The 26,291-nt window shown below is 39.9% G+C and overlaps 1 protein-coding gene across 2 annotated transcripts in view; it reads left to right on the top strand.

The window, feature by feature from the left end:
* Positions 1-26,291, top strand: part of PTAR1 (protein prenyltransferase alpha subunit repeat containing 1) — a 41,897-nt gene that overhangs the window by 6,675 nt on the left and 8,931 nt on the right. Inside the window, exons 3-7 of one of the 2 annotated variants that reach the window (XM_075410705.1) lie at positions 10,008-10,074; positions 15,416-15,520; positions 19,382-19,595; positions 23,857-23,884; positions 25,669-25,704. In XM_075410705.1, the coding sequence (XP_075266820.1) occupies positions 10,008-10,074; positions 15,416-15,520; positions 19,382-19,595; positions 23,857-23,865 (395 nt within the window). In that variant the 3' untranslated portion in view covers positions 23,866-23,884; positions 25,669-25,704. Of the gene's footprint in view, positions 1-10,007; positions 10,075-15,415; positions 15,521-19,381; positions 19,596-23,856; positions 23,885-25,668; positions 25,986-26,291 lie in introns of those variants that run through there. The other variant, XM_075410704.1, reaches the window with a different exon arrangement.

The raw sequence follows: 26,291 nt of genomic DNA, 5'->3' as shown, positions 1-26,291 counted from the left end.
CATTTCCTCTTGTCCTATCACTTGTTTCTTGGGAGAAGAGACCAACACCCACCTCGCTGCAGCTTCCTTTCAAGTAGCTGTACAGAACAATAAGGTCCCCCCTCAGCCTCCTCTTCTCCAGACTAAACAGCCCCAGTTCCTTCAGTTGGTCCCCGTAAGACTTGTTCTCTAGACCCCTCACCAGCCTCGTTGCTCTTTGGAGACGCTCCAGCAACTCAGTGTCTTGTAGTGGGGGGCCCAAAACTGAACACAGTACTCGAGGTGTGGCCTCACCAGTGCCGAGTACAGGGCACGATCACCTCCCTACTCCTGCTGGCCACACTGTTCCTGAGAGAAGCCAGGATGCTGTTGGCCTTCTTGGCCACCTGGGCACACTGCTGGCTCATGTTCAGCCAGCTGTCAACCAGCACCCCCAGGTCCTTTCCTGCTGGGCAGCTTTCCAGCCACTCTTCCCTAAGCCTGTAGCGTTGCATGGGGTTGTTGTGACCCAAGTGTAGGACCCGGCACTTGGACTTGTTGAACCTCATACAGTTGGCCTCAGCCCATCAATCCAGTCTGTCCAGATCCCTCTGCAGGGCCATCCTACCCTCGAGCAGATCAACATTCCTGCCCAACTTGGTGGCATCTGCAAACTTACCGAGAGTGCACTTGATCTCCTCGTCCAGATCATTTAGCTTTTTTGACACTGCACTGGTTCTTAAATCCATTTTAACTTGTTCTGAAAGAACTGAGTGTTACTTGGGGGGGAGGGCAGACTTTGGATTGTGCGTCTGGGCAACACAAGTTGAAGGGTTGCTTAGTTGGAAATGTAAATCCTTTCTCTCTTGCCTAAGCTGGAAGGCTTACAGGGAGACGGCTTATTCCCATGAGTGATTTAGGGAAGCGATGTTAATCTTTACAAAAGGAATTTTGTCCTGCTTTCCCGAGTCAGAAGGAAAATGGTGGTGATGTGTAGATCTGCAGTAAGAAACAAGTGAAGTATTTTTCAGATGAAGGGGTATCAGAAATCATTAGTCTATACAACCTGATAAATTAACAGCTTTATTTCCCTTTTCATCTTTTTGGTTTTGTTTGGTTTTTAGGTTTTTTGCTTGCATGAAAAAATAGTGTGTGTTGTCTATTTTGAATTTTTTAAAAGAGTTATGAAGAAGTGTGACATCAGAGATATTTGACTGCTTACAAAGTGTCCTGTTCAGAATAAGAATGAAAAAGAGTAACTGTAGTTTAAGAAATTAATTTTTTTGTTCATGGTTTTTCAGGTCTTGTCTAAATAACAGTCAGCATTAAAATGTTCTGACTCTAGGCTTATCTCGGTGTCTTATTTCTTGCACTTATTCACATTCTTTTTGAGGCTTCTTTCTAGTATATTCTACTTGCTGTGGTGTTTTTAACATTTTTGTGTTCCAGAAAGAGGGGTATCTTTTTTTGTCAAACACCCAGCGACCACTCATGTAATCCCAATCTTCAGTATCTCATATGCACCTGGGTTTCAGTTTGGGGCTCTTACCATGTTATGATCTTTTTGTTTTTGTTTTTTTTAATTCCTTCTCTGTTTGCATGAAACTAACCTAATCCATAAAGCACTGGCTGTGTCCATTGTGCTTTAAAATTACTGTCTTGGACTATCTTCCTGTCCTGGAACATACCTAACAGCCACTGTCCATTGGTTTGTGTTAATGGCAACTATAGCAAAGACAGTCTCACTGATTGCGTAATGAACTAGTGAGTTAAATAATTATGTTTTAAATAGTGGGATTCTAGCAGACATCTGATGCAGATTCTAGCATCTAGTCGTCATATGACTAACATACTGTCCCATCTGGAACAGGTAGGTTTTGAGAGTAGTTCTGTGTAGATCAGGAAAAGAGGTCTGGTTAGTAATGTCTTTTCCTTGATATAACTGCTGTTTGCTTTTATATTCTTTAATTTTTTATTGGTGTAGTCTGTTTCGCCTTAAGTGGATGAAGCCAGCTGTGCACTTCCCCTTAGTAAAGCGTAGAGTAAGGAATGATCCAGTGGTGTTAACTGAGTCTATAAATGTGCATTTGAGCTTCTTTTGCATTCAGGAGTGATATGGAGAAGGAAGATTGAGGTCTTTAGTGAAGCTTGGCAAGGGAATGTTCTTAAGGCAATGAAAGCTGCTTGCTTTTGTGCCTGAGGGCAGGGTCTAGAGTTGTTAAACAGGCTTTAATTCCTTGTTACAAACCTGGATACAGAACGCAAGCATTTTGAAAAGAGTATCATTAAATGGCAGAGAAGGTTTGTAAAGCGAACATGAATGTGCTTGCCTTCTAGTGGGTGGGGAGAGGTCATACATAGAACTTTTTACCTCTTTGCAAACCAGATGATGATAAAAAGGAACCACTTCACTGACAACATACAGTCTCCCAGTGCTGGCTGTACACCTTGGGTGCTGTTGGAGTGACAAAGCACTGGCTTGATACTTTGGAGTCAATTCTCCTTTCAAAAGAGTAGCTTAAGGAAGTGGAAGCATTGTTTTCATGTGATGTTGTGCGTGACTGACCTATTGATTGTATTTTATTTTTGTGTAACAGATGTGGTTTTTTTGTGCTCCCCCCCAGCAGAAGGTGATGGCGTGTCATTATGTGATTACCTAGGAAAAGTGTTTGTAAATTTTACAGTGCCCTTTATTTTTTATTTTCACATCATTTATTTTCTTGAATATTCTTTCTCATTACAGACATCTTTAAAAGACTTTTATTTCTAGAGGATGTATGTTTCTAGCATAAGTACCTTTAATTTGTTGCTTGGTCTCTGTGGTTCATGGTTGGACCTAGCAAGACGTGAATCTTTTTGATAGCTGCCACCAAGCTGCTGCTGATGCTTTCGGTTCTGATAGAAACCAGTGATTATGATCTGATTGCAAATTCAGAATTTATAATGCAGACAATTACACAATTCAGTAAAAAGAGCTTTAATATAAGGAATATAAATAGTGTTGACTCTCACATGCAGCCAGAATCAAATTTTAGCATTTAAAGGCTGAACTTGTTAGCACAGGCAATCTTATCAAGACCAATGGTTCTCATTGCAGTGTTTTTTGCAAGTCTGTGGTAAGAGTTTGTGAAGGATCTTCTGCAGGAAGACTTTTTATTTCAGTCTCAAGTGTTATACAAGAGTCCTCTGCTAGAAGGCACCGCACAGACAATAACTCACAGAATCACAGAATAGTATGGGTTGGAAGGGACCTCTGTGGGTCATCTAGTCCAAACCCCCTTGCCAAAGCAGGGTCACCTACAGCAGGCTGCACAGGACCTTGTCCAGGCGGGTCTTGAATATCTCCAGAGAAAGAGACTCCACAACCTCCCTGGGCAGCCTGTTCCAGTGCTCCGTCACCCTCAGAGGGAAGAAGTTCTTCCTCATGTTCAGACGGAACTTCCTGTGCCTCAGTTTGTGCCCATTGCCCCTTGTCCTGTCACTGGGCACCACCGAAAAGAGCTTGGCCCCATCCTCCTGACACCCACCCTTCAGATATTTGTAGGCATTTATAAGGTCCCCTTGCAGCCTTCTCTTCTTCAGGCTGAACAAGCCCAGCTCCCTCAGCCTCTCCTCATAGGAGAGATGTTCCAGTCCCCTCATCATCCTTGTAGGCCTCTGCTGGACTCTCTCCAGTAGCTCTTCATCTTTCTTGAACTGGGGAGCCCAGAACTGGACAGAGTACTCCAGATGAGGCCTCACTATTGCAGAGTAGAGGGGAAGTAGAACCTCCCTCGTCCTGCTGGCCACACTCTTCTTGATGCACCCCAGGATTCCATTGGCTTTCTTGGCAGCCAGGGCACACTGCTGGCTCATGGTCAACCTGTCGTTCACTGGCACACCCAGGTCCCTCTCCGCAGAGCTGCTCTCCAGCAGGTCCACCCCAAGCCTGTACTGGTGCATGAGGTTGTTCCTGCCCAGGTGCAGGACCCTGCATTTGCCTTTGTTGAACCTCATCAGGTTCCTCTCTGCCCAGCTTTCCAGCCTATCCAGGTCATGCTGAATGGCAGCACAGCCTTCTGGTGTATCTACCACACCTCCCAGTTTGGTGTCATCAGCAAACTTGCTGAGGGTACATTCTAACTCTTCATCCAGGTCGTTGATGAAGAAGTTAAACAAGACTGGGCCCAGTACTGACCCCTGGGGGACACCACTTGTTACCAGCCTCCAACTAGACTCAGCGCCGCTGATGACAACCCTCTGAGTTCTGCCATTCAGCCAGTTCTCTATCCACTTCACCGACCACTCGTTTAAAGCCAGAATACATACCACAGAGAATTGTGTCACTGCTCTGTTGGGAAGTGGGAGAGCAGGGCTAGCTGTTAGTTGAAGGGCAGCTGGGTGCTCCCATGCTGGCACCCTGCTCCATTCGCACCAGTCCGGGTCCTTTGCTGCCTGTTCCGCAGGGACGATGCGGCGTGCCAACTGCTTGGAGAATGTTGCTGCTTACCACCCAGGCGAAGCCTTGCAGAACCCTTCCTCTCAAAATGCTCGTCATAGAACTCTGTCAGTAAATCCCGCAGTATCATGAAGTTTAGATTACTGTCTGTTTGTTGGAACTTGTTTGGTTTTCTTCTTTTGAAAACAAATCTCCATTCTCCTTTGTTTCTTCAGTTACAAAAGTCTGTAGAATGTCTGAGAAGAGGTGATCTACAGCGTTTTTGTGTCTATTGAGGCTTTGTGTCACTGTCACCGAAAATCCGGGAATAAAACCTTGTAACACCAATGTAGTGTTAAAAGGCAGGCATTCTTTATTGCGGCGCCGGATGCATGGGGGATAATTCCACCGAATGTGCATACCCCATACCTTTTCCGTATAGTTTATATAGATCAAAGTATACATATTTATTAGGTTATATAACTTATCCCTTTTATAGTAAAATTAGTTCATTTTCATACACTCCTCCCACCTGCACTTGCGCAGTGCCTCCTAGTGGTGGTCGTCGGGGGTCCCAAGATGAAGGCTCATCCTCTTCATCACAGCGTCTGCTGGTTGACCCCAGCTTCTGCACATGCACAGTCCTCTTCTGGCTTTTGTCCCGTAGTTAGGTCGCTGTAACTATGTCGCTGTAGCTAGGTCGCCTTGACTGGCTCTAGGTGACCGCTAACATTTCAGGTGGGAAACATGGGACTTTTTGTTTCAGTTAATTTAAACAATAGATAAAAACCACAAACACACCTGCAACCATAGTAATGCTATTCCTATTAAAAATCCCCCTTTACCGTTATTGTTTAATATTGATAATTACCTGGAAACCAAACTCTCTGTTGCTGGACCTAACGTCCAGATGGGCAGGGGCTATACAAGGGACATAACTAACAGCATGGTTTATGTTTATGGTTAACAGATTTCATCCCCTTGGTTACATCACTACTGTAAAACATCATCAGGAACTCACCATGTTAATAACCTGTTTGTAAAGCGAGGTACATCTTACAGAGTTCAGTATGTTTTACCATTGAGTTTCACATTTGATAGAAAATTTTAGCAGAAACTGAACTGCAGCAGTGGAGGGAATGAAGGCCGAAGTCTTTCCCAGGTGGTCTTACAAAGTTGTTGCTAATGTGGCGTAAATAGGCATACCCTATCAAGGACATTACGTTTTCCGTATGTTTGAGATACCCTCAAGGATTTTCACCCAAATTCCGTTTTGTAAGCAAAAGTGCATGCTTAGAATTTGGCAAGGTAGTTGTTTTTGTCTGAGTGTGGTGAAGGGGTAGATCTGTTTGTTACCACTGCAAAACCCAATAGTATACTCTACTGATGCTTGTAATAAACAGTGGTTGCAAATGTAGTCTCGTTACCTCTTTTGTGTTGTTTAAATTGCTGTGAGTCATTTTAAATAGAACGGAGAAGAAAAACAGGGTGCTTATTCAAGTGTCTGCTTTCATATGTGGTCTCTGGTACTTTTCTGGCAGGATCCTGGAAGAAGGAAGTGCCTTATAGTCAGTCATTGATAGCTTACTGTGACAGAGGTTTAATTTAGTTATAGTTTCTTTAGGATACTTGAGTCAGATGGTGGCTTGGAATCCAGAATCATGACTACTTCTCTTCTTGCTTTTGTTCCAGTTTAGACAGCCCAATTTTACAATATGTTTTTATCCTGTCTCCTATTTTTTTTTATTTATACATGCATATTACTTGTATTATCACAAGATGGTTTTCTAAAATTGCTACGAACTTCTCTTTTTGTGCATTGTTGTGCATACTCCCAGAATGTCCTTACTTCCCAGAAATCTGTTTCCGCTTTTACCACAGTCTTCTGAAAAGCACATCTTAGAGTGATATGCTTATAAAAATAAAAATCTGGATACAGCTATACTTAAAAAGAAAATTAGCTAAAAACTTCTTGTCATAGTCATCCTTTTGCAGCTGGGGAGACTTTCATGTACAAAAGGACATGTATGTTTATAGAATCATTTAGGTTGGAAAAGACCTTTAAAATCATGGAGCCCAACTGTGTTGTGAGCACCTATGATGCTGTCGTTTGCTTAAAATGTATCTAGCAGCCAGTACCTTTGAATTCTAAAGAAGAGATGTTTTTTGTTACTGACACAGCGGGGACTAGCTGGCAGCTACTACCATTGAGTGCCAGATTTGTCATTTGGCTCAGAATCCACACTTCATGAAATCTTCATCTATTACTTGTCGACAAAACATCAAAGAACATCAACATGAAAGAATTGGGTACTGCTTTGTGATTTTCCTTTTGCCTGCTTATTTCCTTTGGTATTGTTCAGGATACAGTGAATCTCTGTAACGAGAAAATGGACAAAATGGTTGACAAGCTTCTATTTAACTTGGGCTCAGTTTGCTGCTGTTCCAGAGCTTTGACATTACCAGAATAGTCAGGTTAACTGCAAGTCATGATGTAGTAGGATAAAGAAAAACTATATCCTTCTAAAAGGAGTCAGGTAGACTATGAAAACTGTTTCTAAATAGTATTCAAAAGACTGAGCTAGGCTGTCATAAGCTTTTGGTTAGTGTGTCTTGTCAACCATAGCATACACAGTGGTGTACCTAATAATAAATAAAACCATTATAGTGTTTACAAAATCCAACACTCAAAAGATCAGAGGTTTTTATGACTTAATTCAGAACTGCCTCTAATACTGTTCTTTATTGCTGCATTTTGCCGCGTCTCTACTTTTCTTCTTACCCTGCATTGCACAGTTTCATTTACCTTTCCCTCCTACAGCAAACACCTTCCCCTCCTGTAACAAATGAAGAAGTCCTGCAGACAGATCTTGTTGGTTGCACAGACCTGTTGCCTCAATACTTACCGTGGTTGAGCATTGGAGCCCTTAGATGCAGCCCACTGACCTTTTGGCAAAGTGATAAGCAGCTGAAAATAAAGTTCACCATGGGAATTGTCAATCAGCCTAGGTTTGGTGCTCTGAACTCTTCGTAATGTTTCAGAAATTATACTAAGTCAGCAATTGGCCTGGCAGTCTAGATTAAAAATAACTTCAAGCAAATTTAAAATATATGTGACTCTTGTCTAGGGGAGAAGCTAGTATTGAAGTTATTTGTGTTTGGGGGTTTTTAGGGTGGGTGGGTTTTTTTGTTGTTGGTTGGTTGGTTTTGTACATAATTGCCAGGTCGAGAGAAAGTTGGATGGATGGAGTGAAAATGCAATGAATCGAATAAAGATACTGAGTCTTGCTTTGTGTTAGCAACAAAGCTTGTAGTTCATGATTTTGTTAAAGAAACTCAGTTGCCATGTAGAAGGTACTGTGAATGTGACGTAAAGATGATGTATGTTATCTTGGAAGAGTTATTATTAGCTCTTGAGCTATTGCATTTTGAAAGGCAATTTGTGTGTATTGTTTATGACACAAGATAATAACAGAATAGTCAGAGTATTTAATTATGTATATTCATCATATGTAAAATTGAGAGATTTTAAACATGTCGAATAAAGACTAGTATTTTGAGAAGGTAAAATGGAAAATCTAGATGAAACAATGACAACTCACAATTTTAACTATAGATCTATCCTTCTAAAACTGGTATTTTGTTAAATGTTGCCAATGAAGTTTTTGAACGTGAATTTGAAACAGTAGCCAGCAAAATGGTTTGTAGGTGTTTAATTTTACAATGTGAGTAATCCTGGATATTTCAATTGGGCAATTCATCTGTCTAAAGTTAAATAGGTGTTGAAGTACTTTGCTGGTTCAGGGACTGGGTAAGTCAAAAGAAAAAGCTTTGTGCGTTTAGGCAGCAAACTAGGAAGAAGCTTTGTGCATGTCAAAAATATTTATTCCCTGGCAACAAAGAGGGGTTGAAAAGGAAATCTTTCGTAAAGGGGAAGAAAAATCTCAGCTGAAAAAAACCATCAAAATAGAAAGTAAAGTTAGTTCCTTGAGATAATTTATAGAATACCACCGTAACAGCTTAGTGCAAAATCGATAGAGTACACCGAATAATTTTTTTTTTTCCCCCGTGCATTATATGATGGCAGAACATGTTCCTCGTAAGCGGGAACATCATGGGAAGCACAAAACTACTTTGCTGAGCGTAAATGAGCAAGCAATCATGCAGTAGTATGCAAAGGTATTCCACTTTTTAACCCGCTTAAATATTAACTTCTTCCAAAGTCTTGGTTAAAAGATATATGAAGCCATGTTTCTTTGTGTTTTGAATTAATATGCTCTCTTATTTTTGCATTTCGTCTGTGACTTTTTAAAATTTCATTTTATGGTCATATTAACTGCACTAAGTGTAGATCTAGCTACATGAGATACTCTCTTTTTCCTTTCCATTTTCTTTACTTAAAAGTGATAAAGTGCCTCGTATTTGCTGGAAATGACCTGGAGTACAATCTATGTAGTATGTTAAATGCAGGGTGATTAGGAGAGAATGTTTTACGGCCAAACTTTCTGGGCAGTAAAAGCCTGGATAGTCACGTTCAATTTTGAAGCAAGTTTCTTCTTCCTACTCTACTGCAGAATTACCATGTAAATTTCAGAATTGTGACTGCAGGACAGATTAGCTGATCCAATGCTGTGTCTCCTGAGAGCAGAGGTTAAGGGAGCCAATGCAGTGACAGTCCTCAGTATCTCAAGCTTAAGTGGAGACGCCTCATCGATCCCCATTGTTGCGCTGGTAGGACTCAGACTGCTCGAATGGTGGAGTGTGAAGGGAACAGGAAAGGCAGGGTTACCGTGAAATTAGTCTTCTGTGTTCTCGCAGCTGTGTACCTCAGTCTTGTTTTTACGGCATTGTTCAAAGTAAGTGTAATACATAATGTGCAGTCAGTGCAGTGCTTAAATGCAGGGATGCCAACAAATGGTCTGTTTGTTCTTTTTTCACTGAATTAGTCTTAAAACCTTAGTCAGAAGCAAGGCTGTCACTTCTGAACATATTTAAAGCATTTTCTGCACAGTTAGATAGTGGAGTTATTTTGTGATCTTAATTCATGGTTATGGTGTTTCTTCTTCCTAGCTACAGGGTTTTTTATAGTATGTGTATTTTTTTGTAACAGTATAGTATATGGCAGCCATCTGCAGCTCAGACTTGTACTGAAATAGTAGGGTATATTTTTCATGGTACTATCCTATTTAAGAGTTGTTGGATTTTCTTTGAAGAATTTTCTGTTTTATATATACAATGTGTCTGTAATTTAAATCACTAAATACTGAAGAATTCTGTGTAATCACTGTCTCTCGCTGAAGACATACTGTGTGTTTGATTATAGCAGTACAGGTAGAGGTCAGAAATTTCCAGCTGCAAACTTCTTAGAAGATGTCAGTTGTTAGCAAGACAGAAGTCCATTATTTTAAAGAATGAAAAAAGGAGGACATGGCAGATTTTGCTCCCCCTTAAATTAAGCTAGCATTTCTTCTGAAATGAGACAGAGCAGTGTTTTGCAAAGGTGGGTGTCCATAGGTACAACAGCCCGGGATGGAGAGCGTTTGAGGAATGATGGGGAGTAAGGGAGTGCAGAGAGAATTCTGCTGTATGTGAATCATTACTAATATTTGCATCTCTTTTTCAATCGTTTTAGAGCTGATAGATATCACGTGTACCCTGCTGCTGCTGAACCCTGACTTCACCACTGCTTGGAACATGAGGTATGTTGCGCTCCGCAAATGACTGACATCGGAAAGACCTGGGGCTTGTGTGCGATTAAGTGGTAATTAGTGACACAGCAAGAGCTTTTCAGCTGAGGAGTGCTGGAGGAATGTTAAAAATCTCTGCTATCCTGTACGCCTTACAGATAGTTTCAGACTGCTGTTTTTTTGGTTTGGTTTGGTTTTTTGGATTTCTGATTTTTTTGTTTTGTCATGCAGACTAAAGATTATACCACTGTATGTGAAGATGTGGATTTGGCCCACATTTTTGGGGGATATAAGTACCATTGAAATGCCACTGCTCTTTCCTTCTGTCTGTTAATGAAGGCCATTTGTAACATTAAATGGACATATTCTTTTTGCTGAATCACGTAGTGCCCACCTGATGTCTGCTGTCTGTCTTCATGGTTTTCATTTTACCCCTCTTTGAATATTGTCCCTGAGTCCTTTTGAGATAACAATTCGATTTACTGCCATTACCAGTGCAGCTCATCAAAGCTGAATAGCCCTCGACAGATACACTGCAAGAGAAGAGGAGGGAGGCAGCTGTCCTTTATTCCACATACATTCTCCCCCACCCTGCTCCACCCTTGTACCTGCTGGGATTAGCCTGGCTTCACCATTGGTCACACTGCATCACCTGTCCAGGAGCCATTATGGAGGAGGAGCGGGAATTTGCCTCCTTGGTCCTAATGGACCCTAGAAGCAACAGTTCTTCACAACACTTTAGTCTGATAATTTTTGTGTAAATCTCAGAGGTGGGGAAATACTCTCTTTGTGATGCCTAGGTAAGAGTGGAGACAATCGTAAAAGAATAGTTTTAGAAGGGCTGGAGGACTGACAGAAAATTAAATGTTAGTGTCTATGAGGGCTCTCATTAAAAATAGGCCTTTTGTAGATAAAATGTATTATTGCAGTAGGAAAAGTTAGGATGACCTAGAAAGATGATGTCTGCAGTTAGCTGTCAGCCCTAGATATTGCAAATTCAGCTTTTTTTGCTTTTTCTTTCTTTTCTTTCACTGCTAGTGTCATTTTGAAGGATTCTACTGTGATCTGTATCTTTCTAGCATTTCGAGTCTAAGAAAGAGGCATGAAAATGATAACAATGTTTATTGTCATTTATTTTCACTGTCATGAAAATGTATAGCTGGAGTAGCTTTCAAGTGATAAAATGGGATTAGGAGCATGTATAAGTACTAGAGCTACTGCAGTAACATAATCTGGTAGTACACACTGAATTCAGGTTTTTGTTTTAGGATTTGTGGAATTGTTTGTTTTAATGCAAATGCATCCATCCTTATCAGTCTGGCTTTTTTTCTGCCTGACATCTGCAAGAGTTCGCTCTTAAGTATGAGAGGAATAGTTCAAAGTTGTAAGTGGAATTAAAAATGTTAATGAGGATGGATCAATCTCTTTTATGATGTTTGTGTTTTACCGAAGTATACAAATTACTACAGGAGGTGGCCTTGCTCCCCAGGTTCTTGGCCAGTGGCCTGATTGGCAATCTGTCTTTGAAGCTCTGTTTAGTGTTCAGGGAGAAGCAGTTGTTATACCTGCCAGTCAGTACCCGTGGGGTTTACCACCAAGCGTGGTCTGGCCGAGGGAATTCTGTGCTGAATCTGACCACGTTGTTTTAGGCTGCTGCTGGGAATTTGCTCTTTTGAAGGCTGGGCACTTAACTGGCACAACATTTCAGCTTCTGTTCTGTGAAGTTCCTACTTCAGTAGATTACAGGTCAAGCTAGCCAGGCATGTGGCATATACAGTCGCAGAGTGGAGGACGAACTGTCTTCTGCACGAATGCTGGAGGTAAATCCTTATTCTGGGCTAGTATAAGCTGTGGAACTAGTTGTGTGGGACTTACACTCTGCTTGCAGAACATAATGGATCTGCCGTGGGATGATTGTTTTCATCTTTGCTCCGAGGATGTTTGTTGCACCAGATTCATCTTATGTTCCCCACACACAAATTCATTGCTTTATTTTGAGGGGAAAAAGCATAATAGACTCTAAGTAGCCTAAAAAAGAAAAAGTCTAAAAGTTGTTTACTGAATAGCAGCCCTGCACATAGAGTGTTCCCTGTAGAGTTTAATGGCTCTTTCATTTTAGGCTGGGATAATCTCTTTTTCCTGTGTTGAATTCTCTGCTAAGAGCTTTGGAGAGAGTGGTTGACTCAGCACTGAATTTGAAGATACAGGAAGAGGGTTATTCGAGAGTGGGAAAAGGAACCTTGGAAAGGAGACAGGACCTGGCAGAGCAGGAAGACTGGAGTGGCAGTGTGTAAGGCTAATGAACATTTGAGCTCAGCTGACAGTCATAGAAGGTCGTAGCTGGTTAACGAAGCACAGGAGAACATAAAACTTCAAATGTGTAACCTGCTAGGAAGAGATAGATAAGGCATCTGATTTTGGAGCTATTCTAAACAATTGTAATATGCCTGCACAGGTTTGTCTTCTATTTATTTATCTTAATTAGAAGTGACTGGGAAGCTACAGAATGGCAGGGACTATAACCTCAACCATGAGAAATGAGCAAGAGCTGATTGTATGGTGTAGGAAGACGTGCTAAAGACTAGGAGACGTGTTGCTGCTTAGAACTCAGAGGGGAATCCCTGTTATACTGCAGGGGCAACAACACATCTGCAGTTGTTAATTGTAATTTCAGTTATGCTGTGTTTTTAGTAGTTACAAAATCTTTATGTAAATGATTGTGAAGGAATTGTCATAGGTGTTTTTGTTCTTGCCGATACACTTGCTGGCATGTACAATTGGTCAAAAGACATTAGGTAGCAATATGCTCTGAAAAGTCAAACTTTCTGCTGTCAGATATCAATGACTTCAAAGATGTCAGCAAAATCATAAGAAAAGTCAAAAATCATTACAGATTATCTCTTATGTGAGCTAGAATTCTGAAGGCTGAAAAATTATCTGAGGTTCACATGGCAAAAAAGTGAGCTAGAAATTATATATCCCAAGTTGGATGTTTGCTTAAAGAGCTTGAAAAGGGTTTATTTGGGTGTATATGATACTTTAGTCATACCTGTGATTGAAGTCCCTTACTTGTGAATGTGAGGATGTCATCTGAAAATCTGTGAAGCTAAACGTTGCTTTTCTACCACAGCAGTGAAAGTGAATCCTGTCTGTAATGTTCCTCAACTTTACAAAAGAGGAAATTTACTTTAAGAATAAACATATGTGAGCCTACTTATTTACAGTTAATGCTTTAATATAGGAAGGCTCGTTTCTTCACCAAGAGTTTAGGTTTTGGGGGGTGGGTGGCCTGGTAATTTAGATCTTTGTAAAATATGTACGTGCATTTGTTTTGAGTGTTAGACTGACCTAGGCTGCTTTTTCATTCTCCATGTGGCAAGTGATTTTTACCAAAATGTCACCTTTTGCACTGTAGCAATGGGACAGTTATTCTACCAGCTCCAATGTTGACATTCCCTGAATCTTTCATGTCTTGCTTTGCAAAAGTCAACACACTGGCACTGAACAGTCTGGTCAGCCTGCTGCTTCTGGCTGTTATGCCTGGATTTCATGTTGAGCACCTGCTGAGAGCATCCAATCTAAAGTGTGCTGGAACTTGGTTCAGATAAAACCAGATGTCCCAGTAGCTATGTTTTTGATCTCTGCAGACAGTTCTCTACTGACTTCACTAGGTAACAGTAGCAAAACTTCTTAAAGGACTTATTCAGCTGTTGGTTCAGTAGCAAAAGAAAGGTGTAGGCTAGTGCCTAGGTGTACACATATCACCGTTTTTCGGGAATTTGAAAGAACAGGTTGCTTGCTGCTAGTGTTGCCACTATTAGCTTCTGACTGTGGGTATACAGTTCAATTAAAGCAATGCAAAGCCAGCATACCATGTGGAGTCAGTTTCCTACTGAAAACTTTCAAAGCAGATGGAAAATGACCATAAGTGCTCACACTGAAGGAATATGTCAATTTATGAGACTTGGGCCATAACTTTAAAATCACAATATGTGTTCTGTGTCCGACTGCAGAGAAGTTTTACATTCTTACCAGGTAGCAGCTTTTTTCAGAGTGTATTTTTTCCCTGTCCCCTCCGCTTTTATTTTGGTCAGAAAATTGATCGTCTGCTCTTACCTACTAGTGCTCCTTTTGCTGAACCTGGTGCCATGCATATCATTATGATGAATCATAAATCATAAAACAAGCAAAAAAACCCACAACCCAAATCAATAAAAAACTCCCAGATCAAACCAATGCCAAAACTGCTTCTGCTTCTTGCACTCTCAGTTTTTAATTGTGACTTCTAGAGGTTCTAGGAAATGCATGTTTCCTGTCTGCAAATGGTGACTTTGGAACTTACTGTATCTTTACTTCAAAGCTGCTATCTGCTAGATTGGAGAACAGGGTATGGAGACTAGTGTCCTGGGAGTAACTGGTGGTGGGATGATCTCTACAAACACACTTGGGACATGCAGCAAGAGTTACAAAGCTAGAAAAAGAATAAGGTGTGGGGCAGGGAATTCTATGCAGAGAAGGTGAGACAGATAAATACAGACTTTCATACTTTGCTATGTCTGTGTCGGAGGCACTCTGGGAAGGGTTACGTTGGATGAACATTAAGTTTTGTTAGGGCAAATTATTTTGTTTTTTTAAACCAGAAGTTGTTTTTCACATTTTGGCCTTTCTGTTAAGTTTGAAAAATGTTCTACACACAAGGAGTATTTCCCACTTAATTCAAAATTTAGGATTCCTTGATAACTGTATCTTGAGCCATATTTAGAAACTAAAAGTAAATGGGGGCAGGGAGGAAGGCTGTATGGAGGAGTAATTGTATTTTCAGATGTACAGAAAGATATAAGGGCTTAATTTCAAGACGAAATGTGTAGTCATATATGTAACCCTATTGGCAGCTATTCTGTCAAAGAAAATAACAACAAGAAGAAGCTGATTTTTTTATTAAGATTCTTTTAGACCGTGCAGGTAAAAGCCACACTATTCTCAACAAGTATTACATATAGCCCAAACTCCTTGGCTTTCTGATTAGTAACCGAAAATGTGATGGAGAGCCATACTCAAATACAGTTGACTCTGATTTCTGGGTAGATGTGGGGACCGATGGGTTGTATGTGTTCAGAATGATAAAGTTCTTTGGTCTGGGTTTATTTTGATGTGCCTGGTTGAATAGGATGTACATACATATATGTATCAAAGTGGAATGGGTTAATCCACCAAAGGCTTTTGAAGCTCTTGTAGTTTGACAGTGAAGTTCTGTTATGATATAAAGGAAATGCCGTGCTATTTGCTGTGGGGATTTATGTTCTGGTTTTGGGTTACATCTTTTATTCATACAAATTTATTTTATCTTTTGTAGGAAAGAATTAATAGTGTCTGGCACTTTAAATCCACTTAAAGATTTGCATCTTGGAAAACTGGCGTTAACCAAGTTTCCAAAGAGTCCAGAAACATGGATTCATAGGTTTGTTTCCCTTGCCTTCTGCTGCCTCCCCAAACTTAAACGTTTTTCCTAGGGGTTTTTTTCCTGTGCTTGGGTTAAGGAGAGCCATAAATTAAGGAGGACATCTAGAAATATAGCAGATTCTTTGAGCGAGTAATTGTAAGATACCGTGCTTTGGCTTTTGAAGATACCTGCCTGTATTGTACACTTAGAACTCAAATCATATGCACCTTTTTTGCTGCATATTTTTTAAATAAACTTTGGAGGTGGGATAAATTTTCCTAAAGGTTTATCATATCTTGCAGCACCTAAAATTCTCAGCCTGAGAATTCTGATTCCATCAATAGTAAGTATTTAACCATTGTGGGTTTCTCCCCCGTTCCCTCCTCCAACTTACTACTATATTGCTTGTCTACAGGCATTTCAGAAAGACAAGAATCTGTAAAAGCTAATCTTTATAACCAAAATTGGATTCTTCTCCCTTCCAATACTGGTCTTTTTAGTTTGGTGAATTTATTGTTTCTAACTTAAGCAATGTCATCAAGTTACCACTGATAAATATTAAAAAACAGAGCACATTTTTGGAAAAGATAAGTCCAGAATTAAACACACAAAGCTAACCATCTCAGTAATGACTGAGTGTACTTAAAATGCCTGTAGCACAGCTGAGTGAAGTATAGATCCATTGCTCAACTTTGTTAAAAAAAAAAAACAACAAACTTTGTATGTGTGTGATTTCCCCGCCTCCCCCCCCCGCCCCCCCAAGGACACATTTTCACAGCATAACTGATCCTTTTGTAGACAGCCTTGAAGAGACTTGAATGTGATGCATTAGAAAGCAGTTCACAATTTTTGGATTTCGCATGTCCCGCGTTAGGACAACTGCAAAGTTGATACCCCATTAGGGGATTCGTACTCTTTTCAAAAACATAAATACAGCTTCAATTGTAGTAATAGCAAATGAATTTTTGGAAGGAGGAGTTGTTGGTAAACTCTTCTTTGTGAGTGCATGAGCTTAAAATTCTCAAAGTTAACCTAGAATGTAATACATGGAATATTCTTAGATGTTTCTTAACTTACAAGCATCTGTTTTATTTCTGTTACTTTCTTCCTTAGTAGCACTGATATAGCAACAACATTGATGAATTTCTGCAATGATGGTTTTTGATTTTTTTTTTTTTTCCAACTGCTTCTCATCATATCCGTGCTACTGACTCATGCTGCTTGATTGCTTTGTTTGAAGCAAAAAGAGTGTAGAAATAATGGGAAAAAATGTTGCAGTTTGTCATGGTTTAACCTTTCCTACATGGTAGCTAACACTAGAGAACTGTAATATTTTTATGTGTAACTAGTGCTGAACCTGGTGCCATTCACGTCATTGTGATGATGAATACATTTTTACGAAGTTAGTCAGAATGGTAGGTTCTTAATATTTTTTTACAACTTAGAAATAACAAAAAATTCTGTCTACAATTTCTGTGCACTCTTAAATTAGGAGTATTTTAATGTTTTAATTTGTTGTTCTTTCTCTTATTTTCCTAAAACAGGAAAGTTTTTGAGGATGATTGTACAAATGTTTGGCTTGGATTTGGCTATGCTGACGGTGCTTGATATGTGTTAGAAAACAAGATGTGTAAAACATTTTCTTTCTGCGTCAGCACAGTGATTTCTCTTGTCTTATCTGTTCCCACATGATACCAAATTTTAGACAGAAGTGCAAAAAAATAGAATGGGACAGTTATGAAATTCAGCAAAACATACCTGACTTCTTTTTTTTCTTCCTTGTGCATGTCAGATACACTCACTGAAGATGCCAGAATACCTGTCACATTTTGCCGTATGACCTTTTTCTATGTTTTGGAGGGTTTAGGATAGATCTTGTGCATATACAGTCAGCATCTCTATTGATTGCACAATTGTCACTGAATAATCATGCATTCGTTTGCAGTAATTCCAGGAACTGAAATAGTAGTAGTAATAGGAACGTGCATACAGTGACAGAAGAAGTCAAATTTCTTTTCTCCAGATCTATTGGAGAAAAAGGTTCTCTCAAAAACCTCCAAAATAATACCATGATATTCAACAGGTACGAAAAATACATTTTAAATCTTCAGAGTTTGTGCTTGTCTGTCTTTACTCCCATGCAAAAAGTCTACAAAGTACCTCAGATTTAATCTTTTAACTTTTTCTTTTGTTGCAGCCACAGAGACTATAAAGTCTGTATTTTTTCGCGTGATCCTGTATATATAATTTATCTGAATTCCTTATTTTATGAAAAATCCTCATTTTAAGAAACTGAAATAATTTTTAAGAACAAAATAATTTGTCTTTTTACGGTTTTACTTAGAAATCGATATTAATGAAATAGTATTTATCTTTTGTTAAAAGCATGACTCCCTACTTATTTAGCTTTTGTGCCTAAATGTTTTTAGAATGTCTCATTTATTGCAAATCTGCTGATTGAAGTGAAGAAGTACTAGATGGTGGTATTTTGATCAAAGACATTTTTAAAAAGCAAAAATTAAGTCTTCAAAATTACTACATTTCATAAAATGAAGTTGCACAACAGTCAGTGAGCATGGTTTGTTTGGCTGTACATCTTTAGTTAAAACAAATGTTACATAGGAAGCTAATGTATGAACACTGCCTTCAATCCACTGCTTGTGATTTCTGCTGACAAGTGCAGTCAATTTGAAAATTGCATTCTTATCTTTACTATTGTCTTCCAGTAGTTTAAATCTTTTTAAAATTCACCAAGAGAAAAAGACAGAGTGTAAACAAACGCCAATGAACAGGAATATTATAAATGTTTTCAAATGAGACAAAAAGCAGATGGATTACCTATTTTTTCTTTGACATTGGTTGGCTTATCGATTTTTTATATATATATATATGCAATTATATATCTGAATTGCAAAATTCTCTTTTTTAAACAAAATTTATTATTTTTTATTTATTGATTTCTTTTAACCATGCATGACACCTTTCTGAAAGTAGCAGTTAAGTGGTTTTGGAGCCAATGTAAGCCAGTACAAAACAGAAAGACCTTTGTGTCACAGATCAGAGGATGTCCAGCTTTCCAGAGAATTCCATGTGGGCCTATTGCCATTCACGCTGCTGCATGGAAGTCCACAGATCTGTGGTCCTTTGTTGTAGGACCCCTTTGTGTAGGGTCTGCAGATGCACCTTTTCTGTAGTATTGAGGACACCTCTCAAAATGTTTAAGTGAAATACTACTAAAAGTCAGTCCAAAGTAAAATTAAAAATCCATGTAGGAATCTGTGCTTATATCAGTCACTTCAAGTGAAATATGTATAACTTGGCGGTAAAACCATTTGTTTTGGTTGCACCTGTAGCCCTTGAAACTGTAAGTCTTTTGCAGTTTCTTTCTGATGGTGATGTACCGAAACTAATTTGGCTTGCTGTGCGCAGTACTGACAAATGTAAAAAATACAAAGTACAGTGAATTTTTTTAACTGTCACCTTTTTTCTGTTTCATTTTGGATACTTTAGTGCTATACGAGTCGCAATAAAAGGAATTCATTAGAAATCTTATGCAAACAATGCTTGAGTTTTCTTCTTAAGTTTGCTGTTCCCTTCCATTTTCTTTTAGTATGCTGTAAGTAGCCATGACAACTTACAGTTAGCAAACAAACAAATACAGCTAGAGTTAAATTATTTTGAGTGTGATCATAACGTCATAGCTTTCAGTACAGGAAGAGTTCAGATGGCTATGTTTACTACTTTTTCTTAGTTATCATCTAGTTAGTGTAGTTCACATAACTGAAATATCAGAAAGGCTTGATTGATTTATATAATTAAAAACCTTTTTTTCTCTTAAAATTGCTCTCTCACCATTAACACTGTACATCGTTTAACCAGACGATGGGTGCTGCAACAACTAATTCAGGAAAACTCCTTGCCCGGTCTTGTGACTAAAGGAAACTTGGGAGCAGCACCTGTGGAGAGAATTCACCAACTAGTGCAGGAGGAAATGAATGTCTGCTCTGAAGCTGCTGGGAGATATCCAAGCAACTACAATGCCTGGTCCCATCGCATCTGGGTTTTACAGCATTTGGGAAAGCTGGCTGTCAAGGTATAATACAGTAGTGAATAAAGTCTTAAATTTCCGTGTCCAAAAAAAAAAAATACTGGTTTGCCAAGCGGATCCTGTGACATGGGTGGAGAGTGTCATGTTAAGTAAGCACAGGTAGCTAAAAATGTTCTAAAACAACAGGCAAAATACTGCAATAAGTGTTTGCATTTTTCTTGCCTGTGTAGGCAGGTTCTGCTCTGCAGAAAGAACAGATTTTTCTTGCCCATATACAAAGTTCTGTTTGTCTATTGGGACTTACTGTTAACAAACTTGTGGCAGGAGGATAGAAGGGACAACTGAAAATAATTCTGGTAGCATTAATGGTGAAATTTCTAATAGAGAAAAAGATAATACAGGACAGGTATGATTTTGATAATGTAATGTCATCACTCAGCTTATCTGTGGTTTCAGAATATTGAAGAATTAAGCGGGAGTTTCAGAGAAAGCATAGTAGTGCTTGTAACTAGTTTCCTCAGCTCCAAAAGCACCTTTTGACAGCATTTAAACTGACAGCTGATCAAGCTATTTCAGGTGCAGCAGACACATCTTAAGCAGTGGCGAACATTTCAGGTCACATGGTAGTATCTAAAATATCAAGACCTGCTGCAAATTGAATTAGTTGATGTGACATGGTCTAAAATTATGTAGGCAATTTTGTAATACTGTGGTTTCTAACCTGTTAGGTGAATTTCTTTTCGCTGTATCAGCCTAATATTCACATGTCACTCAGACTTTTAACAGCAGCCACTGCATTTTGCTGTCCTGTAAAGACATAGGAGAGTTGAGGGAGGAATTTAGTGGAGGTTGTTGAGCCGGTATAGCCATTATTTTTATGTCTTATGGGCCAGCTACTGGTAGCAATAGATGTTTTTCACTGATGCTTTCTGTGGATTGTCACCTGAGAAACTTTAAAAATAGCTGTACTGGATTGGTAGTAAATAGCAAGTGTGTTCCAGACTCCATGAGGCAGGCAGCCCAGAATTTGGACTCATCTGCCTAGCAAGTTTGTGTGAAAAAGCAGTTATGGAAAACTCAGAAGGATTACAGGATTGGGATAGATTGGAGGTTAGAAGCTAGGATTAGAAGTCAGTTTTAGTAGGAAACAGGGACTTTCACATAAGTCTTCAGCAGCTTTATTAAAGAGGGTAAAAAAAATTAGCACGGTTAATTAAAACAAGTTATTTTATGCTTTAGTTAACACTAGTTTGAAGAGCAGAAAATTATAGAGTGGTATGGGTTGGAGGGGACCTTGGGCAGGGACACCTTCCACTAGACCAGGTTGCTCAAAGCCACATCCAACCTGGCCTTGAACACTGCCAGGGAGGAGCAGCCACAACTTCTCTGGGCAACCTGTGCCAGTGTCTCACCACCCTAAAAGTAAAGAATTTCTTCCTTATATTGTCTAAATCTACCCTGTTCCAGTTTGAAGCCGTTACCCCTTGTCCTGTCACTCCATGCCCTTGTAAAAAGTCCCTCTCCAGCTTTCTTGTAGGCCCCTTCAGGTACTGGAAGCCTGCAATAGGGTCACGCCGGAGCCTTCTCTTCTCCAGGCTGAACAGCCCCAACCCTCTCAGCTTGTCCTTACAGGAGATGTGCTCCATCCCTCTGATCATTTTTGTGGCCTCCTCTGGACCTGCTCCAATAGCTCCACGTCTTTTCTGTGCTGAGGGCCCCAGAGCTGGACATAGGACTCCAGGTGGACTCTCACCAGAGCAGAGGGGCAGAATCCTCTCCCTCGACCTGCTGGCCACGTTGCTTTTGATGCAGCCCAGGATATGACTGGCCTTCTGGGCTGTGAGCGTGCATTGCTGGGTCATGTTGAGCTTCTCATCAACCAACACCACAAGCCCTTCTCCTCAGGGCTGCTCTCAATCCGTTGTCCGCCCAGCCTTTATTTGTGCTTGGGATTGCCCTGACCCAGGTGCAGGACCTTGCACTTGGGCTTGTTGAACTTCATGAGAGTCGCACAGGCCCACCTCTCCAGCCTGTCAGGGTCACTCTGGATGGCATCTCTTCCCTCCAGCAAGTCGACCGCACCACACAGCTTGGTGCCAGGCTTGCTGAGGGTGCACTCAATCCCACAATCAGGATCAGGATAACACCCTGGGTACTTTTTGCACTTGCTATTCCTTACTAATTTACATACACAGAAAGAGTTGCATTGTGATAGAAATAACACTTCTCGGAGCTGGAATTATTGTGGTGAGTTTATTCGTTGGCAGTTGTCAATGCTTTGCGTCACAAAGCATGCCTGTGAAGGAAGTGTTAAATTTGTTCGACTGCTACCAAGTCCATTTGACTTGTCCACCATCCCAATTCACCTACTGGTCTTCTTTTTAGGCTGATTACTAAGGAAGTGGTGGTTTTCTCTTTTGTTCAGCTGGCTCTTTTTATCTCTGACAAAATTTCACTGGTGCTGCTGTTCCTCAAGCAGTGTGTTTAACCCATTGGGAAACCTCCATGTTGACTCAGGGGTTTTTTGACACCACCAATGCATCTCCTCACATGGCCTAGAAGCAGGTGTTTAGGATGCAGGAAAATTAGGAAAACGTGTGGAACATAAAAGATATTGAGATTCTTGAGATAAAATTTGTGTCCAGGTAACTTTAAAAGACAGAATTAGAAGTGATTACTTACAAGATTTGACATGTGGAAAAAGGCAAATACAAAGGAGGACAGGGAAAAACCAGACATTACACATTTTCACAAAAATACACAAGTTGTTTTCATGCTTGATGTCTCATTCTGTACCTTCAGCCATTTGTGTGTTTGAATATCTGAAAAGAATGGTAAATTTCACCAACACGTAAGGCTGGAACGTGCAGAAAAAATTAACAGATTAAACAGTAGCTGTAATTCTACAGCTATTTAGTTCATGCAAGGTTGCCTCAGATTAGAGTACCCTGTGTTATTTACAGCCACATTTGTGCTATAGTACAAACTTTGCCTGTAGTCTGAGGTTGTTTTTTATTACAGTGTACAAGGAAACAGAGGCCCAGAAGCATAGTGTATATGTTGTGTTATCATTGAAATAAGACTTCTCAAAACAAGTTTATCATTCATTATACTGTTGCCCTGCTTTGGAGGACTTGGGAGCGTAGGTTGTTCGGTAGGGCTTGGGTTTTTTCCTTTGGTTTATGCTTCTGCAGACTGAATCTCAGTTCAAACTCTGGAAAAAGGATATGAAATACTAGAGGAGAAAGTTTTGGCCCTGTAGGAAGATATTCTCACAGAACATAGATATTTCTTCTTTCTTACATTAGACAATAAAAAACATTATCTTGTTTGAATATAGAAATCTCAGTCTGGTTTTTGTGCAGAATTTGAACTACATTAGCAAGTCTACATTACAGTTCAGTAATATCATTTAAGGATTTGTCAAGAATAGATTATTCCAAACCAATCCAATCTTTCTGGTATTGGAGTACTTGCCTCAGAGAAGGATTAAAAAGCTTGACTTCAGCTTTCTCACATGACAGTACAGTTAGCTAATGGGGGAAAATCATGGACTCCAGATGCCTACTAATGGGTGAGTGCGTAATTAACTGGAGAACCACAGTAAAAGAATAATATCAGTATAGTCTGTTCAAATTCGTATACATCATTATACTTCACAGAAATTGTGCAGTCTTAAACATAGGATGTAGTTCAGCAAGGATGGACAAATGTTTTTGTTTTCTTTAGATAGGAATGTGCAACTTCATAATTACAGGATGGAAAGTGACTGATCAGGCCACACCAAAAAGAAACCAGCAAAGAAACAAGTGGTGGGCTGATTGCCATGAGGCAACACAGCTCTTGTGTGATGCCCAGAAGACAGAAGTGTGTTCATAAGACACAAAGTCATTTTTCCTGTAGACATGCCCAGTGAGGCCTTGGTGGCTTCTTAGATGACTGGACCTCCAAAGGTACCTGTCTTTTGCGTGAGTGGACATTGTCATATTTATCTGGTTATTCTTAGAATTTTTTTCCAGATAGAGTTCATTTCTTCAGTGTCCCAGCCCGGGGAGGAAGTTTTGGGCTGCAGTTTATGGTGGGTAAGCACATTAAAAAAGCAAGCACAGGGTCAGGGAAAGTGTAAGAGAAGGTGTAGACCCACAGGTTGAGGCAAAGGTCTCTGATTGCATATGTCCTATTCTGGAGCAGGATGCTAGTTCCATGGTACTGCTCTCGCTACCAAAGATAGAAGAGGGCCCTTTGTGAGAGGTGGTCAGGAGTGGGGAGGGAGGTGTTCTCATATCACTTTGTCTTTGCTTCACAGATGGTGTGAAATGGAGAAAACTGGCTTGGTAAGAGAGAACGTCTGTTGGAATTCAGATGTTGGCTGGTTTGGTTTTTTTTTACCCCAGTTGTTCGAAGCACCTTCCACTGTTACTCTGAGATTCCTGGAGGAGAGGCTTTGGTTTTCTGTAGATCTCAAAAGGTTTAATAGCAATCTTCTGTCTTTTCTAAAAGAGGTTTTCTAGTTCGGGTAAGGAGTGACACTGGGGATCATTCTGTTTGCTTTGTGCAGGGAGGTAAAATGCATAATTACACTGTTCCCCTGTAACTTTGTAAATTTGTCAGGTAAATGAATCAGATTATTCCAAAATGTAAGCTGCATATAATGTGCATAGTATCAGTTGCAGCTGAGTAAAGACTAGTCTGATTTTTCTGATGTTGCCCTTGAGCCTTATGTTGTTTTAATAGGCTTTTAAATCTTAAAGTTCAGAAATTTACAATAGTGAGCTCAGTTCTGCTGAGAAGAGAGAAGCTGATCTTGTGGTTTAAAGTGCAGAAGTGGAGATGGGGATTTTACCCCCCGTAAAAATCCTGTGTGGGGGCTGTTACAGATCAGTGCCCTTCAGTTTGCTGATCCGTAAAATGAAGACAATGCTGGTATCTCTTGTCAAGACCTAAAAAAGCATGTTGAGTGTCTCGAGTAGAACACGCAAGTTATATTGTTTGTATTTGCTCTAATACCTTTTAGAACAGATGGACAACAAAAGAGGTGTATAACTAGCCTTGTGCATTTCCATGGTTTTCTTTGTGGGAGGCTGTGCCTCTTGTGCTGCAGGAGAAAAAAGAAAGACTCATGCCTGTGAAAGTTGCTTTGCATCAGCCAGTCCTGTGAAGTGACATAGGTAGATTAGAATAAGAGGTTAAAAGCAAGAATGTACCAGTAAGGTTGTATCCAAAGTCTTTAGAAATAAACGAATAAGATAGTTTTGATATCTGTGGAGAGTTTAAACTCCAGAGGAGGAACAATGTGAGGAAAGAGGTTAAAGCCTTTAAAGAAATACAACCATTAGTTCTAATAGAAAAAGTAAAGAAGAAGCAGCTTTGCCAAGTAGCTAAACTCACCTGTCTTCCTAGAAATAAGTTTTGAAGCTTTAAAAACATTTAGAATGAAGAGAAGATTCGCAGGTGCCAGCACTGTTACAAATACAGCTGCAATCACCAATGTAAGTGTTTACCGCAGTTATTGTGAAAGCCTTTCTGGGAATTCACCAGTTACCAAGTCAAGCAACTTAATTATGGACAAATAGTTTTGTATTCCACAGGCTCTAAGACTTGGAACATAAAGTTAGTGGTTGACATTCTTTCCTGGAAAATGAAAGCATAGACACTTTAAATCCTCTTTTTAAGCAGCTCGTCTACCTTCTGACACCCATAACGCACTAGGCAAAAATTAAAATACTTCTGACTAATAATCGTGCAGTTTGGTGTACCCTCTATCACTGTCTTCTCTACATAGTCTTTATTCCTAGCCATTTTGAGATTTTTAAACCACTGCCAATTTCTCATTGTAAGTGATTTGGGCTTTTTTACCCTCACCCTGTGGGAAGGTTTCTGAGTCGCCTACCTCTTCAGAGTTTGGAAGAAGAATAATTTCTTTTGTACAGGGATGCCAAGGTACTTGCCAGCACACAGTGGAAAAAGCTTAGTGATTATTTCATTTTTTGTGTGTATTATTAAACCATTGCTACAGTGGCTGAAATCCCTAGAGGAGAGGTTGCCTTAATACAGAAACTGTGGTCGTAATTTCCTCCTTTATGCTGGTTGATAACTGTTGCTGCTTTTTTTATTTCAGGTTATCCTTGATGAACTTTCATCCACTAAATACTGGGTATCCATGCATGTCTCAGACCATAGTGGATTTCATTACCGTCAGTTCTTACTCAAGTCCTTGACAGGCAGAACTGTGACTGACAATAATGTACTGGTGCAAAATCAAATGGTAAATGAGCAAAACCCTAACCTTCAAAACGAAGAGGAGAGTGCAAGGGCAGAAGCTGCCTGTGCGGAGGAGCAGAGTGTGAATCTCTCCCGCCATTTCGAGGAAGAGTTGGAGCTCTGCACTGAACTGATTGATACTTACCCAGGGCATGAAACCTTGTGGTGTCATAGGTAAGAGGACTTGGTCCTGATTTGTGGATTTGTGGATTGCTCTTTGCCTGATATTTCCAGACAAATTGTTGTTCTCATTTTAGAAGGTACCGTTCAATAGAAGATTTCTAAGCTACCATGTCTTAAGCCTTTAGAAAATGTTCAAGAGCATAATCAGAGCTATTGAATGTAAAATTTGATTCAGCTTAAGTGTCTTGTTGACGTAAGCTCCTCTTGTCCCTGTAGTTTTTGCAAGAGATGCAACATAGTGTTGATCAGCCTTCTCACACTTAAAATGTTTAAAGGGCAAAAGATGGATCAGCTGCA

This window comes from Opisthocomus hoazin, chromosome Z (genome assembly GCF_030867145.1).
Source record: "Opisthocomus hoazin isolate bOpiHoa1 chromosome Z, bOpiHoa1.hap1, whole genome shotgun sequence".
NCBI lineage: Eukaryota > Metazoa > Chordata > Aves > Opisthocomiformes > Opisthocomidae > Opisthocomus > Opisthocomus hoazin.
Note: the sequence above shows the minus strand (reverse complement) of the source record. Positions and strands in the feature narration are given on the sequence as shown.